Below are 18,374 nucleotides of genomic sequence, written 5' to 3'. Positions count from 1 at the left end.
ACACATGAATGTTTGGCACCACATTGCACTGTGTAGAGAAAGCAGTGTTTGTGGCCGGTGCTGAAGGGTGGCTAAAGCTCGGAAAAAAAAAAAAAAAACGCAAAGCAGGAGAAATACAGCAAAATTTAAATGTTTCCCATACTGCCACTTGCAATTCTGTCACACAATAGCGCAAGGAATCCCCACAGTTTCTTAACCCTTTCAGGGTCAATACCGTACATGTACGACCTCCGCGAACACCCTCAAATAGGTCAATGGCGTACATGTACGGTATCGCTTGTACGTTTAAAAAGCGCGCCTCTTTCGATCATTTCTTTCACTTGGCATGTGCTGCCACTCGACGGAAACACATGGAATTTTTTACTTGCGCCAATGCCTCTCCGTTTTTTTTTTGTTTTTTTTTTTGCAACGGCGCGTTGGCTATCGCTCGCATATCCGAGCGTACGCGCGCGCGCGCGCGGCGGCGAAGTGCACAATCTTTCGATTATTTTTTGCGCTTGGTATGTGCTGCCACTTGACGGGAACACGTGGAATTTTTACTTGCACCACTGTTTTTTGTTTTTGTTTTTTATGGCAACGGCGCGTCAGCTACCGCTCGCGCATCCCGGCGCGCGCGGCGGTGGCAAGTGCGCTCTTCTTTCGATCATTTCTTTCGCTTGGTATGTGCTGCTACTCGACGGGAAGACGTGGAATTTTTACTTGCGCCAATGGCTCTCCGTTTGTTTTTTCTTTTTTTTTATGGCACCGGCGCGTCAGCTCGCGCGCGCGCGGCACCGGCAGCAAGTTACGGTTTTCTCCTGCGGCGGATCCCGCTTGTTGCACTAAACTGATGGCTATCTGGTTTCAAATCTCTCAAAGGGTGACCGCTTGTTACTCGATCGTTTATCGCCCACCGCGGCGCGATTAATCCTGTTCCCAGGCAGCCGCGCATATACACAAACGATGCTGCCGTTTTTGCGGTTCCTTTTTTGGAGACCACAAAAGCTCTATAGCCCCTTGCTGGCGATAAGACGAAGGCTTCTCACTTGTTTCGGTTTCCGGACGTGCACACAACCATTTTTCAGTGCGCTTATCTTATTCACGAATAGAAATTGTGTATTTTACAACACAAACGATTTTTTCCTCACTTTACTGTCAGTTTAAAAAAATTACGAACATATTTTTTCGAAATAGATTCTTTCGAAGAATTTAAATCAGCAATAAAAAAATTCGACCCTCAAAGGGTTAACATAACTTGCAAGTAGGCATGGACTTGAAGTGAGCAAGGCTCACTTCAAGTCCATTTTCCAAGAGAAAAATCTGCAAGAGCAATTTTTGAGATTTCAGAAAAAGCTTGCCACTCACTCGTTGTAGACCACCGCAGAATGTCCAAAACGCTCTAGCTGGAGGTAGGATGACGAAGGCACAGACAGTGTATGCCATGAGTCACACTCTACATGGAAAAGGAGAGGAAAACCTAAATTTCACAACGAGTCAAGCAAGCAAACTAAGGCTGCTCAAAAATAAACAAAAGATAAAGAGTGGGGAAAAAATTAAATTATGTGGTTTAATGTCCTCAAGCAAAACTGGGGGCTATGAGAGACGCCATATTTCCGCATTAATTCTTGACCATCTGGGGTTCTTTAATGTGCCCTTAAATCTAAGCACACCAACATTTGTGAATTTCACCCCATGTGGCTGGGAATCGAACCCATGACCTCTTGCTCAGTAGCAGCACGCCACAGCCACCGAGTCACCACAGCGGGTAAAAAAGGGGAAAAATTGTGAACTGTGAGAAAACAACTACACAGATTCTGTGGAGGCGTTTGGCAGTGCCAGAGGTAAAACATTTTGAAATTTGAAACAGTGCCAAAAGATTGTGGCCAGCTCTCCACCGTGTACATAACACTTCCTCGCCCCAATTTCCAGGTACAGTATAGACCACTTATAATGTAACCGCTTATAGTGCAGGACCGGATATAGTGCGGTCTTTTCTGACTCCCGTTAATTTTCCCATAGCACTCCATGTATACACATATCGCTTATAGTGCAGTTGCGGGAAACGAAATAGCGGTTACAGTGCGGCTGCCTGGGAGTGCGGAAGTCAGCAGGAGACGGCGAACGCTCCCCTCAAACGGGCGCCCCAAGGAGTGCTCGAGGAAGAGAGACAAAGTGGAGGAGAAGGGCATGTGGTGCAAATGAACAGCCAGTGAGGCTGAAACCAGAATCTTGAGTGCGAGTCGTGAAATATCACGACGCGCATAGAGAGCGAGGGCCACGAAACTGCCAACGCCGGCCAACGCTCGTTTTGCGATAACGGCAGTAAACGAAACTTCAGGGAGCGGGCGGCGTCGGCGCGGCACCGCGAAGGGCGCACGCGGAGACCATGGAATGTGAGGGAGGAGGGCGGCAGGGAAGCAGATTTCGCCTCGGCAACTCCGCCGCTTCGGTGGCACCCCTCGCCCTCCCTCGTAGCTCCCTCACTTTCGACTGTCATCAGGCGCGCCCGCCGCCGCTCCAGCCGGCCCGGCGCCAGCTCCCCGAAGTTTCGTTTTCTGCCGTTATCGAGAAGCGGGCGCTATCAGGAAGCGGGCAGCTTCGTTGGCCGGCCTGGGACAGCGCCGCTGCTTCCGTCTGCGCCGTAGCCGCCGCGTGCAAGGTCAACACGTGACTAGAAAGTAGAGGAAGCATAAAGGAGAAAGAAGGTTTCACTGCCATTTTCTACGCGTGGCTACGGTAACGTGGCTGAGACGTAGGCATGTACACGTATGTTCCGGCGCGACATTGAGGGGTCTCTCCTATGCTTTTACTCTATGGCGGTGCCGGAGCAATGCCGGTCGGAGGCGCCGCTGCGTGATTTGGTTCGGATTAACGAGATTCGACTGTAAATTGAATGCAAACGTTCTAGCCGCATTCCTCGACTGTCGCATACGCATGGCAGCTTGGTGCACATGTTTTGCATATGTGCGGGCCTTGAAAACTGTTGCTGTGGTTATAGTGCGGATATTCGCGACTCCGGCGACTTACGTTATAAGCGGTCTACACTGTACTGTTTTACACTGTTTTATGCCACAAAAGCTGCACACGTGTGCCTTTCTTTTCACAATCACAGGCCTTGGCCCTGTTGTAGCTTTTCCGAGTGTGAAGTGCTATGACACAGACTTAACACTCTCGTGAAATGCTTAAAACAACTGAAGATCTATTTTAGCATTTCAGAACTGGCCCAGAAAAATAAGTTTACAGTATAGTCACACTACATTTCTATTAAAAGCACAAGTGAGTAGTGTTCCTTTTTTCCCAGGTAAAATCATGTATCTGAAGAACCTTTTTTGACAAAGTTACCAAGCTATTTTATGGGCCACTTTGATCCTTCTAAGCACTCACAGATGGCATATCAATCTGCATAGGCTCTAATGCGAGTGTGCAGGATTTGACTGGGTCAGCACCATGGACAAATAGTGCTGCAACTGACCTATGTCATAGGCAAGAAGGTCGGCGGAGAAGCACTTGTCACCCGTGCTAAAGGCTGTGTCATTGTGGGTGTTGCCACCAAATACGAGCATCATTCGATGCAGTAGTACTGCACTGTGCAGGTAGCGATGAGAGGCACTGGGTGCCAAGAGTGTCCTGAAATGAGAGCAGCACACAACAAAGAGTTAAAAAAAGATGTTCACTGTTCCGCTCAAACTAGATTACACAAAAAATGAATCCTTACGTACATCACAGATTGATGCTGTAAACAATAACCCCAAGTTAGTCATTAAATGTTAACCACTCCTGCTATTGTTACACCAACTCGTCCAACAACCACCAACTTGGCCAGCAAGAAGTTCTGCTAAATGCTAACAAGCATACTTCAAGTGCAATCAAAATGGTGCAACGATGGTGAATACAAATAAATGTGGCTTCTTTCTGCAGACTAATCAATCGGTCGACATTAATTTGGCCTTGTTGGGACATGCAAAGTAAGACTGAATTAATGGTAATGTATTTGCACGAAATGTCCTTTGCAATGCTATGCATTTATGGACAGAAGAAAGCAGTGACTAGGGTTTTACATGGTTAGGGTGTAAGCATGGGTACCCCAATATGGAAAGACGGTCTCTGGGATTAAAGATTATATGAGGCACCTTAGGCGTTCAGGAATTATGAGAGTAACTAGCCTCTCCAGGCAAGTAAGTACTGCGCAAGCATTCTTGTCTCAAAGAAATTTATTCAAAATATTAATTTAGTGGAGCTTTTGGCTGCCGAGTACAGCTTCCCTAAATCCAGGTTGATGTGGTTCAATAACAGCAGCGTATAAAGGTTTTTCAGCACACTAACTATAAATAAGCGTACTGTAAGTTCCAACTTGTATCTATGGCTGAAATATTGGCCTACAACCAAACAGCTGCCTAGTTAGCATGATACAAATCTACATCTATAATTTAAGCTGACACTCTCACCTTCAGACTGCACTTGAAATCATTCACTTAGATACATGGTTGCAGTGTGTTATTTGACGCTGTGTACTGCTTTTTTTATTTAAATATTTCTTAAGTTGCCAGTTTTTTAGTTCAAAAGGTATACGTATCATGATCATCATTACACCATCATCGCTACCATCCTCCCTTCAAATGAGAACCTTTCTTTTATTATAAAAGCATCTGACTATCTTATGCAGCCTCCCTTACGTTCAACACAAGTGGCCCAGCTCTCTGAAAGCATGTTGACACACACAAAAAAAAAAAAGGTATTTTATCCCTGAATGTAGGCACACATGCCACCTGCAGCCCCTTCTCGAGACACTTGGAAGGCTTGCCTCCTGGCAGAGGCTCTGCCTTGAGTGCTCCAGAGATATGAAAATCAAGAAGGGAAACATCTGGATGGTTGGAACCGTGGAACAAGCAGTACGGGTCAAGCATTATGTTGTTGCAACAGAGTACCTATTCTCAGCAGGTCAGGGAACTTTCACTCAGTTAATGTTCTTGAGAAAACATGCATACACAACAATACTGTTTGTGTCCCTCACTAGCCCATAATGACTGTTTATTTCACTTACTGTTACCCACAAATTTTTTCTTCATTACGACTGACTAATGCAACCATGTCAGGCATCTAGGCTGATAGAGGCAAGTCTCTTGCATAGGTAATGCCAGTCTGTAATTTCCTACTCTAGCTATCACAATTCCTGTATTCATTATTCAACTGAATTTTAGCAGGCTTGGCCCCTTCACTGGTCAAAAAATTTAAATTGAACCAGGAAGCTGTTCCCATCAGGTGCAAGATGCCATGAACCACCCCCTCTGCACAACTGCTGCGCCGTCATTTATCACTACAGCTTGCTGCTACCAGCTGTACAGTCAGCCACAAAAGTTTGCTTACAAGATATGAGCTCCACGACAAATGTGATTTTATTTGCTGTTACTGCATAGCACTTCGAATTATCTGGCAAAGGCCAATTTTAGGATCGCAATAACGAAAGTTTGGACCCATAAAAATGCATGGGCACTGGCCGGGACCTTCAGTCGGGATCGAATTACCGAAAAATCGAATTAACTGTAGGCAAGTTAACGTAAGTCTACTCTATACTGCTGCGAATTCAGGGGTCCTTTTTATCCTTTATTATGAATTAGTACTTATATGGTCGATCACAAACTGTTGCACTGGGACAAATTGCTAGCGATTCTCTTCAGGTTCACAGTGACATACCCCAGGGCTCTATACCGGTGTCTCTCTTCTTTAACTTGAACGTTAAATGATTTAGTTAATACCATTTCACACTGTCAAGTGTTCCAATATGCCAACAGCACTCTGCTTATATCTAGGCATTCTAATTATGAAGACGCTATGGTTAACCTACAATATGATTAATAAATTGATTTCACAATACCTTGATTAATGGAAACAGTAGTAAGACTAAGCTGGTATGTTTTTGTAACCATTTTAAACAGATCCATACCAATGTTTCATTTATTCTACACTGCCAAGTTGTAGCAATTGTGCCTGTCTATCTATTCTAACTGTATTTTTCCGTGAAGTACTTTTTTTTTTTTTGACGCTGACATGTCCTGGAGCACTCATATGAACATGTTGCTCTGAAATTTGAAGAATTGCCTGTATTTTGTGCTCCATCAAGTCACTCTGTCAGCTACAAATACAAAGGCCGATAGCCTACTCTTTAGCATAAAGTGTGCTGTGGTTTGCTCTCTCTCTTGCTTTTATTTTTCTTCCAATACTAGGCAAAATACGAGGTGTGTTCAAAAAGAAACCGAACTTTTGAAATAGTGCGCCAACCGGCAGAAGGAGTGCGCTGTGGCTACTGAGCGCATGTAGCGGCAGGTTTAGACAACAAAATGCCATTTGCTGCGTTTCGCTCTGACCGTTAGTTGGCGAGCTACAGCCACTGAAGTGAGCACATGAACAAGCTGTTCTTCGGATTGGTGCTAAAGTGACAATGAAGGAATTGGAAGAACAGCGTGTGTGTGTGAAGTTCTGCTACAAACTTGGGAAAACTGTTATGATGTTCTTAAGAAAGTTTTCATCGTCATTGGCAGCGGCGAGCAGTTCCTGGCTGATTACAACAAAGGTCTGCTTCTGTTCGTCAGTCAACAAAGGCAGCACGAATTTTGCACGGACATGACGCATCCGAAGTTTGTCACTCAAAATTTCATGACATGATCCTACGCTGATACCCACTTCGTCAGCGACTTCTCGAACAGCCAGACGACGATTTCCACGAATCACAATTCGAACTCTCTCGACGTGGTCCTCATCTGTGGATGTGAAAGATCGTCCAGGCTTGGGATCGTCACCGACCGACATTCTTCCGTTTTCAAAACGCTTGAACTAATCCTAGCATTGCTTGCAACTCGTACAGTCCTCCCCGTATGCTTGGCTAAGCAAATGAAATGTCTCTGCGAAAGTTTTCCCAAGTTTGTAGCAGAACTTCACACAAACACACGCTGTTCTTCTAATTCCTTCATTGTCACTTTGGCACCAATCCGAAGAACAGCTTGTTTATGTGCTCACTTCAGTGGCTGTAGCTCGCCAACTAACGGTCAGAGCGAAACGCGGCAAATGGCAGTTTGTTGTCTAAACCTGCTGCTACGTGCACTCAGTAGCCACAGCGCGCTCCCTCTGCCGGTTGGCGCGCTATTTCAAAAGTTCAGTTTCTTTTTGAACACACCTCGTAAGGTTGACTCTCTTCTAAAAAGTATGTTAAAATCTGTTATGCATGGTCTGCACAAGAACCATGAGCAGAAAATTTTCATAAAGATGTCCAATTTTGATTTATTGGTTAAAGAAACAATTGTATTACAGTACATCTGCACAAAAGAGTTTTGCCTTGCTTATAGGCCTGACTGAGAGCTCCGGCCACATCAGCTTTTTGTTGTTCTTTTGTGTGCAGCAGGCATGAGAAGCGTATTCGTGAACATTACATCTCACTCCTTTTTTTATAATTTGCCTGTAGAGATGTTCTCCATGAATGGCCGCCAAGCTGTGAAGAAATAACTTTTTGAAGTTTATTGCATTTAAACCTGTTATTTATCAATTTTTATTGACTGTGTTCTCATGTCTCCAGCTGCCAGGCACTGCCCCTCAAGCCCTCGTTTGGCTTTGGCAGGCCCACTTTTGCAGTATACTATTATTGTAGAGTCAAACCTTGTTAATACGTACCCACTTAATGTGTAATTGCGGTTTAAACGTAGTCGCAAAGATTTTCCCACCCAGCCCCCATTGAACCCCATGCATTGGCTGACTGCTTAAGCCGTAGTCGCTCATTGCCCACCAAACGGTTAGTGTGTACTATTTTTCTGTCTTGTTTACACGCACAGGCACAAAATCGGCAAAATCTCATGCGTGCAGACGTTTGATTCTCGAGTTGCAACGCCCAGACAACAGTCGCCAGCGATAGTGACCTTAATACATGGCCACCATGACACATTTCTTGCTCATACAGCTGTTGCCGTTTGCCGCGCACAAAAGTATGGCCTTTGAGATTAGCTCCCCGTAACGCGAAGAAGCCGCCTGCAGGGGGTGCAAATTTGCTGTCGCCGTCGAATCCAATTCAATTAGTAACCGTGCAGAAGCACATTTTATTGCGAACCACATTTCTGCCCTCACCGTGCACATCGCTTTGAGGTTCCTTTGAACATCGTCGCCGCGCGCTGTATGCTGTATGTGCGAGTGAAAGCTTGTGAGGGTCAGCCAACTCAATCTCGCACGTGCGAGGGAGGGAGAAAGGCAAGGCGCGCTTCTTCTGTCGCGCAAGGTGCAGTAGGTGAGGCGAGAAAGGGAGGGGTATACTTCGGCAGCGGCCGCCGTATCTTGAAAGAGATCTGCGACATGGAAAAAGTGTGCGCCTCGTGGGCCTCATCTTCAAAGCGTGGTCCTCATCTGCAGACAAAGTGCAACTAGTACCAGTAGCTTCATATGCGCTGTGCTTTTGACGTCTAGTTTGCGTTGCAGCGAGAGACTGCACGCTCGCTGCTGCTGCTGCCGTTCCTCCTCACTCCAGTGTTCTGACAGCGAATTTCCGCGGTCATCGAGCGAGGTGTGTTCACGTTTACCTGTGCAAGCATTACACCGTGCTTGCTAATTTGGTTAGTAAGCGGGGCCTTACAGACAAACTGGCTCACGGCCTTATTGAGTTCTAAGATGCCGTCCTCGCTGCAAGGCCACCACAGCAGCAAGGCCACCCCGGCTGCAAGTGAAGATCACTGATTTTTTGCTGCCTACCTGCAAATAAAACCTGTCCGAGTGCGTGTGTGTGAGAGCATCGTGACATAGCTCTTTTCTGGCTGGTAAGTAGCCGCTCAACTGGCATTGGCGGTTAATTCGTACATCGTTTAGTGCGTACCTAAACGTCGTTCCCGGCCGAGTATGCATTAACGAGGTTTGACTGTATTCAATAAACATCATCATCATTATTATTATTATGTGGCCAACTATACATTACTCCTGTGGCTATGACAAACAATGTTGCCAACTTACATGAAAATGGTTTAAAGTTCAACAGTGCAAGGACACCAGAGGGGACAAGAGAGAGAACAGAGCGCTAAAGCATTAAGCATTAAAGCATGCTTAAAGCATGTTTTACCCATAAGCCCAATCTTACACCCTTCTTACATGAAAATAGCCTGCTATTTGTGATTATTAATGCACGTTTAATGTTTTTGATTGAATGCACTCATTATACAGGGACAGAGCAGGAGTCAATGTAGTGCCTGCACTCACCAGGTACGGTCATGGGGCTGGTAGGAGTAGAGGTAATCCACAACAACACCTGTGGTTGTCTGTGAGTGGTAACCCCCAAACACCAAGATCTGGCGTCTGCCAGGATCATAAACACTTGAGTGACCATAGCCACCTTTTACAATGGCTCCCTTCACTTGCACAATCTCCCATTTGTTGGTACCTACACAAACAATGACATGGAAGTAAACAACATGCGAAATCACTCGAGGCTAAGGGTGCACCATGTTCGAGTTGCAGAAGTATTCTCTTCCAAGGACACAGACACGGCATGTCAAACTGCATGACAGCATGAGCCAATCATGACGATGATACTAATGAACTACAGCTACCGTATTTATTCGAATATAAGGTGAAGCTTTTTTCCAGTATCCTTACCATCGTAGTCACCCCTTTCCTTATATGTGAGGCTGATAGATTCAGCTATTGTTTCAATATGGTGGCAGCAGCGCCACATCTTCGGCGATCCATATTTTAGACGGCAGTGCAAATTGTAGGAACTAATAAAACTTGGCAGGTGAAGCAGTACGAAAATTTTGCACGTATAACCCACAATAAGAATGAGAAAAATTTAACAGTAAAGGTGGGGTGTGGGTTATATGCGAATTTCTGTTTGAGGTGAGACTTAATGGCAGCACAAATTTCGTATTATGGTGTGGTTTCATGGCAGTTCGGCGCACAGTGCCGTAAAGCCACACCTCAAAGAAATGTGTGTTCACCATTCCAGTTTGTGTACCACCTGAGGGGAGGGAGGGGGGGACTTCTGATTACTCGGTATTTCAGGCAATCCCTGCCGAGCCTGAATATTCCATCGACTACTCTATATCACTTTACATTAATGTGCATATTTAAGTTCTTTTTCTTGGGCCCCAAAACTGCACCCTCGTATTATAATCATGACCACCAGGGCTTATCATCTTGAATAAATACAATAAGACCTTTAGCTAAACCTTTTGCCATCAACCTTGTAAGACTTCAATGGTTACCTGCCTACCTATTCTTTTACAAACACAACTTAAACCACTTTGCCAGCTGTGCCAAATGTAATATGTGAGCACAGAGGTACCCATTCCTTTTAGTTATCTCTAAGTAAACCCAACTTCTTCTTCTTTGTCCTCTCTGTCCGCTTTCCCTAGTCTTTTTAAAGCGAAGCTTTCTTTGCAAATCCTTCCGGACTTTCCTGACTGTGGTTGCTGGGTGCTGCTGTCTTACTGAATAGCTCAAAAGTCGGACTATGTGCTCAATGTAGGGATTGAACCTTTGTCTCCTGGCACATCAGCCCGATGTTCTAGCCATTAGAGAGCTTTAAAATGGGGTAACCAAGCTGCAACCAAGCAGAGGGGCGCGCAAACTGCATTGTGGGCCCTTTGCATTCTTTTGTACATCCGGCGGTTTGTGTCCCCCAATGCTTGAGCACCCTAATCTAAAAATCTGTTATGCCAGAATCGCACGTATACTTCTAGCGTGCCAATACCAACTAGCTCTTTGAGATAATCATCACATGTCACAGTGTCACTTTGCATAGCATGGATGTGCGAGAGCGCATGCACACACGTCAGTTTTCTTTATGAAAAAGATGCAGGAATGAAAGGGGCAAACTTATAGCAGTTCATGAACCGCTTCCCGAAAGCTTCACTTCACAGATTCCAAAATGTGAATTTGGATCTGCATTTTTTTTAGCTGTCCATCATTATTCCATTCATCTTTAAGTGAAGAAAATAGCAGGCAAGCCTCATAGTCTAGCTTGCCAATTTTAATGTACAGGGACACAAGTTCAATGTTTGTTTCTTAAAAAAAAAAAAATGCAGACACCAGAAAGCAGCAAAAATTACATGGCATGTTGCACTCCATGCAAAATTGTTCCAGTAAAATTATCAGTCACTTTGTAAAAATATATTTAAGATATGCAATATCATACTTGGACAAAACTGTAGGGTGTATGAATGCTGGCGTCTATCTTCATGTGATTTACAATTCTTTTACTACAAATTTTTCTGTACAAAAGTTGGTGCATATCGTGTGAATGATTGGGCCATCACCTTATGAAATACTAACAGCAATTATAATCATCACCAGGTACACTTATTTGATATTATCTGAAATCACCAATACGTGACAGTCGGTGTTCTCGCCAGAAAATTTTGAGATGTGGACATTTGAGGACCAAGGGGGTGGGGGAAGTGAGGCACATACTGAATAATGACAACCCAACAGATGTTCAAACGCAATCACACAACACAACAATGCAGGAGACTTTATTTCTGCAAATGCAGCTTACGCGGGTGCTATTCTGGATACTTGTTGAAATCCGCCATATTGTTGAAAACTCGAAGGTCGACTCATTGGTTGATAGCAGGCTCTCAGGCTGCTCTCAGGCAACCAGATGAGTCGACCTTCGAGTTTTCAACAACATGGCGGATTTCAACAAGTATCCAGAACGCAGTGAAACCTCGTTACTATGAACGCCACATTAACTCTTTCCCTACCATGGGGAAAATAGGTGTTTTTTATATGTTATGTTACGGCAGATGTTTTTTTCTGAAGGAACTACTGCACTCAACATTTAATGTAATACATAAAAAGAAAGCAAAATGAATGCACTTTTCACGCATTAAAGTTTTATTAACGAGATGTATGTCATAAACAAGATATAAATTGTTAAAATCAAGATTCTGCGATAAAACTGAACAAAGTTATTAAGACACGCTTGGTATCTACCAAGAAAAAAAATGTTACGAAAATTATGAAATATACAAATATATTGCCGTCTATTAGGCACTATCTCCGAAAAAAATGAAAATTTTTCATTGAACACGTATTCTGCTACAAAAGTTTAACTGCAAGCACTATAGTTGGGCGTGTCGGGCTGCGGCCGCCAATGTTCCGGGCTGGTTTGCGTCGTCGCTTTCAGACTCAAAGCCCGACGAAAAGTCAGCGTCCTCTGACTCGCTGCTATTTGATGTATCGATAAGATCAGCTGCACAGGCAGCGGAATCGCGATATCTGCGATCTCCTAAAGCGCGCGCACCGTTTCCGGAGCCGGACATTTTTGCGTTCTGCTAAGACGATCGCGAAACTTCGGAGCATGTTTAAAAATCGCCGCCTGGTGGGAAAAAAGTGTACTGCTTATAAAACAAAAATATAGTTTCTCCTCTTTCACGTCCAATGGCACAGTGTGTCCGTGTGCGGCGCGGAAGGTCTCGAAAGCGGCATTTCAAACCATCAATAGCGGGCGGCCATTTTTTCGTTCTCCTTTGACGATCAGGAAACTTCGGAGCGCATTTAAAAATTACCGCTTTGTGGGGAAAGAAGGGAATTGCTTAGAAAACTAAAATATAGTTCTCCTCCTTCACGTCCGATAGTGCAGTATGTCAGTGAGCAGCGCGAAAGGTCTCGAAAGTGCCATTTCAAACCATCGATACAGTGCTAATGATGCCCAATAGGAGCGATACGCAAAGAGTTAAACTTTTCAGATTAACAAACTTATCCCCTGCTGACTGCTTATAGCGTCAATGTAAAGATATTTCAATACTACGATCAGAATACAGAACTTTTCAGAATCACGATCGCTATTCAATTTCGGTGTCATGTTAACAACACTTCAGTACTACGAATTAATATTCTGAAATCTGGATATTCTTAGATTTCTGTGTATTTGTTGCGACAGCCAGTACAGTAGGCTAGCAGACGACAGGGCACAGAAAGTAAATGCTGCGGCGCATGCATTCGGAAAACCCGAGACGGCGCAGGAAAAAAAAAAAAAAAAAAAAAGACGGCAGGTTTAAATTCTATTGCGGAGGTGACACCGCATCGCGTTTTGCGAGCGCATGCTCTGCCCAGACAAGTATCGTCTAGCAACGGAGGCGCGTCGCTTCCTTTTTTCGCCCTCCTATCTACGCACACTTTCTTTCGCGCTTCTTTCTGCGGCCGTACCCGCTATGCGCCCGGAGAAATGTAACCTCCGTGCTCTTGGGGATGCCACACAGTCGCACAGGTCTAGTAACGCGATCGTCCGCGTTTACCACCAGCTTCCCGGCCTGTGTTTCTGGCTCGTGAGCTTGTGTGGCTGCTTCCCGAAGGCGTCCGTCTTTGCGCGTAACAGCGTGCTTGTGGAAGCCGGCCCCTCATGCTCGTAGCTTCCAATGCATATGCACAGAAAGTTGCCCCCGTGTAAAGCAAACTTGAAGTCCGAGAGGAGGGTGGTGGTAGGCGGATGGTCATAGAGGTGGGCGGTAGGCCGGAGTGATGGGCGGCAAAACCACCGCCGCCCACTGTGGGGAGAACCCTGGTGACAGTCCTCGGCTCAAAACATAGGAGCACCTCTTAACAATTGCCCAGTCCATCTTACTGTGAAAGAAGTTGCAAAGCCATGCAACAGCCCATAAAGCCCTTTGAGTGCCTAAGTTCTGACTAGATCAGATTATGGGGTGTATCATCATCCCATGTGTCCTCGACCATGCTATCTGTCAAACACATAAAGTTAAATTGACTTCAACATGTCCTGGCTTTACTGCGGTGACTTCAGATACAGGCACATTATGAATAAGTTGAAGCTCAAACCCACCAAAGGTATACTCCTGCACAACATTGAGGTATCCATAGTCGGGGTTATGTCCAAAGATGACCACCATGGTGTTGTCCACAATGGCAGCGGTGTGGCCTGATGCTGTCAACGGTGGGCAGAGTTCATTCTGGCACTCAGGCTGGTGTGGTGAAAGCTGTGCCCATCGCAGTTCCTCAGGATCCCAGCGCCATAGGTCATTAGATGTGCGGCCATCACGCAATGTGCCACCAAACAGATATAATTTACCCTGCAAAGGAGACATTGCACAGGATGTCATAAGGAGGCAAAAGCACACTACAGTAGACTTCCGTTAATTCGACTCGGGTAATTTGATCCCGACTAGAGGTCCCAGCCAGCGCCCTTGCATTTCTATGGGCCCAAACGTTTTGTTATTTCAATCCTAAAATTGGCCTTTGCCGGATCCTAAATTGGCCTTTGCCAAGTCAGTATGCACGAACCTGACTCCTATATTGACCCTGATAGCAACTCCTTTAGTGGCAGCATCTGTCTCGGTGGAGCTTAGGGGACAGTGAATGCATTGAACGCACATCTCTCGTCGAAAATGTATATTTTCGGCCTGCCCAAAGAATATTTTCAAGTAATAACCGTAGCTCACAATGTTTGATTATGGTATTTATCTGATTCTAACGCACACATCTTTTGTTTTTGTTTTTTAAGAAAACTGGGCCAAATTGGCCACGGTGCAATCGGGCACAAAACCAAAACTGCCTTCGCAATGAACGTATGCTTTACTGCATAACATATATGTATTGCGGCGGAGCTGACTTTAAAAAAAAAAAAAGATTGAGTGGCAAAGTTGACTTTAGGAAACCGGCCGCCTTTGTGCAACAATTTTTCTTGCTAAAAAAACGGACGCGTGTTAGATTTCTACTTTGTTTAGGAGCTTCAATGCTATTCCTATGTTAGTTTTCTACTTTGGACACATAAAAACTGGGCGCACATTTGATTCAGGAGCTTGTTAGAATAGGGCAAATACGGCCGCCAAATGAATCGGCAATGTGGTCTGTCATTCTTACTGCACCTTGTTTAATTCGACCCGCCGGATAGTTAGATCAATTTCTCCGGTCTCGTCAGGGTCGAATTGACGGAAGTCGACTGTACCTGAAATATTCAGAAGACACTTGCAATGGGGCCGGTTTATGACTAGGATAAATGACATCATAGCAGTTAAATTTTGCCATTCTGGCTCATTTATACAAATAAAGTTTATTCCTCCTCCTAAGAGTACACTCCAGAAAATTATAACCTTAATCTTACAACCATCTGACTGTGCTTTTGAAGTTTGAAGTTGCTGTGTCCAGGTACACAGCAACTTGCATCACAAGCACTGTCTATCAGTTCATAGACATCAGCTGCCACATCAATTTCTACCTTAGTCCCAAGTTCCCATGTGCACTAATCAATATGACTCTGTTACAACTTGCCCACTATATAATCTTAAGCAGCTGACTACCATTTGGCAACCAGTGACTATAGGGTATGGTGGTCAAATGCCATACTTGCTGCAACAGACAATAACAGTAAATATTTTCACCGGTCATCTAGAAAGTTATTGCAGGAGCACCATTCCACTGGCATCCCCAAACAAATATTTTGCATGCCAGACACATTCCACATGTTTTCGTTAAGGGGCTACAGGGCCCCCTTTAAGCAGAAATTAGGAGATTAGCACCACTTTCAAGTAGAGGTGGGTGAATACAAACAGAAAGTTATCCTCGAGTAAAGCAAACTTGAATATAAACTTTTTGTATACAAATCGAAATATGAATAGCAAGTATCAAATATCAAATCAAATATCGAATAGTGAAATGCCGATGCATATACAGGGTGATCATTTTCAAGTTTTAGGAACTTTACAAAACCACCTGTTGCAGATAAAATCACTCTAGTCGTTGATCAGGATTATTCAGAGAGGCGGACAATACGTGCACGAGAAATCTAAACACATATTCAACTAATTAACAAAAATTCACGAATCATCTTCTTAATTACTTACTTAACAGCACATGGGAATATACTAATCGTAGCCAGTCAGTTTGCAAGGCGTATCCACTTGGAATGAATTTCCAGAATGACACCACTTTGGTGACATGCGCCATCAAACTCGCCATAAAAATGCATTGATGTTCCACTTTACCAAAGCGGTACATTGATTGCGTTCCAGTTACTTTTTATGCATTGAAGCACAAAAGTAACTGGAACGCCCCTGTGTTTTGCCCTACATTTTCAGAAATAATATCTCGAAACCGGTGTCATCCTGGAAATCAATTTCAAGGGGCTAATCGTCTTGCAAATCCACCAGCTTGTAACATACCCGGTAACATACCACCAGCTGGTAACATAACCGGACCCGGTAACATAATTTCTGGGTCACCATATGTCACCGCAGACCCAGAAAAGCGCAATCAACCCTGGGCTGGTTAACGTAAAACTATTCCAATCTGTTTTCATTGCGATAGCAAATATATGGACACTCCAGGCGCATTTTTGCCATCGTCGTCGCCGTCATGTTCCGTAATAAGTCCAGGGGCGACAACATCGTCACCGCGCGCCGTATCCTGTATGTGCGAGTGAAAGCATGCGGGGGTGAGCCGATGATGGCGGCTCAATCTCGCACGCGCAAGGGAGGAAAGCGCAGTGGAAGCGCGTCGTCTTTCGTCGTGACAGCTGTTTATGGCACGCCGTGCACGGCCACGCAGGCCCTATCTCGAAACCGATCTGCGATATGGATAGAGTGAGAGTGTTGATAGCTTCGTGTGCGATGTGTTTTTGCCGCTTAGTTCGCATTGAAGCGAGAGGCAGCATGACTGTCAATTAGCTCGTTGCAGCTGCCGCGCTTCTTCAGTCCAGCGTTTCAACAGAGTTTCCGTGGTCATCGAGTTAGATGTGTTCATGTTTGCTTATGTACTCGTGACACCATCTTTGTTAATTTACATATTAAGAGAATGTTTACAAGTTTATATGGTAGATAAAACTACTATCCTTACTTCACATAGCTGTCTACTAATTTGCTATCGCAATCGATGCTTTGCCTTTCGGGTGAAACTGCGACATTTCATTCCAAATCAGTCATTAGCCCTTCGTGATAGGTCAAAATGGCTCAGATGTCGCCCATATGGGCACAAAAACCGATTGGAATAGTTTACGTTATACCGACCCCGCTGAACCAGCAGCAGCGCACACCTCCCTAATGTCTAGTTTGCTCGCAATGCCCTCAGCCTACTTTTCGTTGTTTTGCACATCAGCTAGGGAGCGCCACGCTGCTCTGCCCACTCAACCGCATTCAAGTACGCTCTAGATACAGCTGCCCTAGTCGTTCCGACAGCAGCAACCACAGCCGGGAGCGGCCGCGCGTGTGCAGGCGAATTGCCGGAAGCGCCAAAAAGTCCAGTGTTATAAGCGCGAAAATTACAAGAAAATGTACGGGTGGCGCCGTCGTGCAATGTGCAGTATGTGAACGGCTGCCCTCTTTTTTGGAGAACCAATTCGCTCGTTGTTCGCGACCACTGCCGAAGCACACATACCGAAGCCGTTCTGGGGCAACATGGCGCAATTTTGGTCAAGTTTCTATGTTTCGCACACTTTGGAGCAGGAATTTGAGTTTGTATCAAAATGGCTCAATTGGCGCAGGAGTCCCACCCCTGAAAATTGAAAAAAGAAACGAAAGAAAGCTAGATTATGGTTCGCATGTTCTTCACATAAGACCATTGAGTTTCCTACAAAAATTACCAGAGAGAACTCCGGCACTGCAATCATTCAGCTATCATGGGAATGATGGGTAGAACATTTGTCTCACATTCCTGTTTGTGACACCAGACGTTCTTCTGGCATTGTTCATTATACTTTATTTTTGTAAATTTCTAAGCAATCATAGTTGTATAAACACAGCAGGGCAATTAGTCTCTGTGCACATGAGTAATCATTGTGAATGATTGCATTTGTGGTGCAATATTTTGGCAAAAACGATCAGTTTGCAAAGACACAAAGCCATTTGAAGCCACAAGGATAGAATTTAAGCAAATCCATGTACTGCCCCATCACTCCCATGCTTGCAGCTCTCGTAGACACCAGCGCCACAGTTCCCTCTAGTTTTTGTAGGGAATTTTATGGATAAGACCACACTTTCCTCTTCACACGTGTCAATATTGCTCCAAACTACAAGACACCTACAGATTTTCTCTAAAATTTATTTGAATGTGAGAAGTAATAGACAGCACATGGTTTAAGAGAGGCATGGAGAGGCTATTTCGTGCCAGGAACAAGTGTACAAAGCTTAGAGGCTCGCCAAAGGAATAAAGGACGCACCCTGTATGTTACTACTGAATGGCCATAGCGATTGGCTGGTGCGCTGGTGGTGGTTGGCTTCACTGTGTGCCACTTTCGCGTGAGGAAGTCGTACCTGCAATGACAGATCAGGCCATAAGCAACCCTTACTCCAACTGACCAAGGTGCAACCTGCAAATCAAGCAAGGTATTTAGTCTCTAACAACGGGCAGACAATAATGATTGATGGGGTTTTTCACCACAACGATGCACGTGGAATATGGAACTTACTACAGTGGAGGACTTCTGA

General features: G+C 44.8%; 1 protein-coding gene across 1 annotated transcript in view; it reads right to left on the bottom strand.

Annotated features, from left to right (window-relative positions):
- LOC119457758 (attractin-like protein 1) overlaps positions 1–18,374 on the bottom strand; it is an 87,158-nt gene that overhangs the window by 51,507 nt on the left and 17,277 nt on the right. Inside the window, exons 6-10 of the mRNA XM_037719433.2 lie at positions 18,107–18,200; positions 13,781–14,027; positions 9,199–9,379; positions 3,452–3,606; positions 1,345–1,432 (exon numbers count right to left, since the gene is read on the bottom strand). Of these exons, the coding sequence (XP_037575361.1) occupies positions 1,345–1,432; positions 3,452–3,606; positions 9,199–9,379; positions 13,781–14,027; positions 18,107–18,200 (765 nt within the window). The remainder of the gene's footprint in view (positions 1–1,344; positions 1,433–3,451; positions 3,607–9,198; positions 9,380–13,780; positions 14,028–18,106; positions 18,201–18,374) is intronic.

Source organism: Dermacentor silvarum, chromosome 1 (genome assembly GCF_013339745.2).
Source record: "Dermacentor silvarum isolate Dsil-2018 chromosome 1, BIME_Dsil_1.4, whole genome shotgun sequence".
NCBI lineage: Eukaryota > Metazoa > Arthropoda > Arachnida > Ixodida > Ixodidae > Dermacentor > Dermacentor silvarum.
The sequence above is the reverse complement of the archived record's forward strand: the minus strand, read 5'-3'. Positions and strand labels throughout refer to the sequence as shown.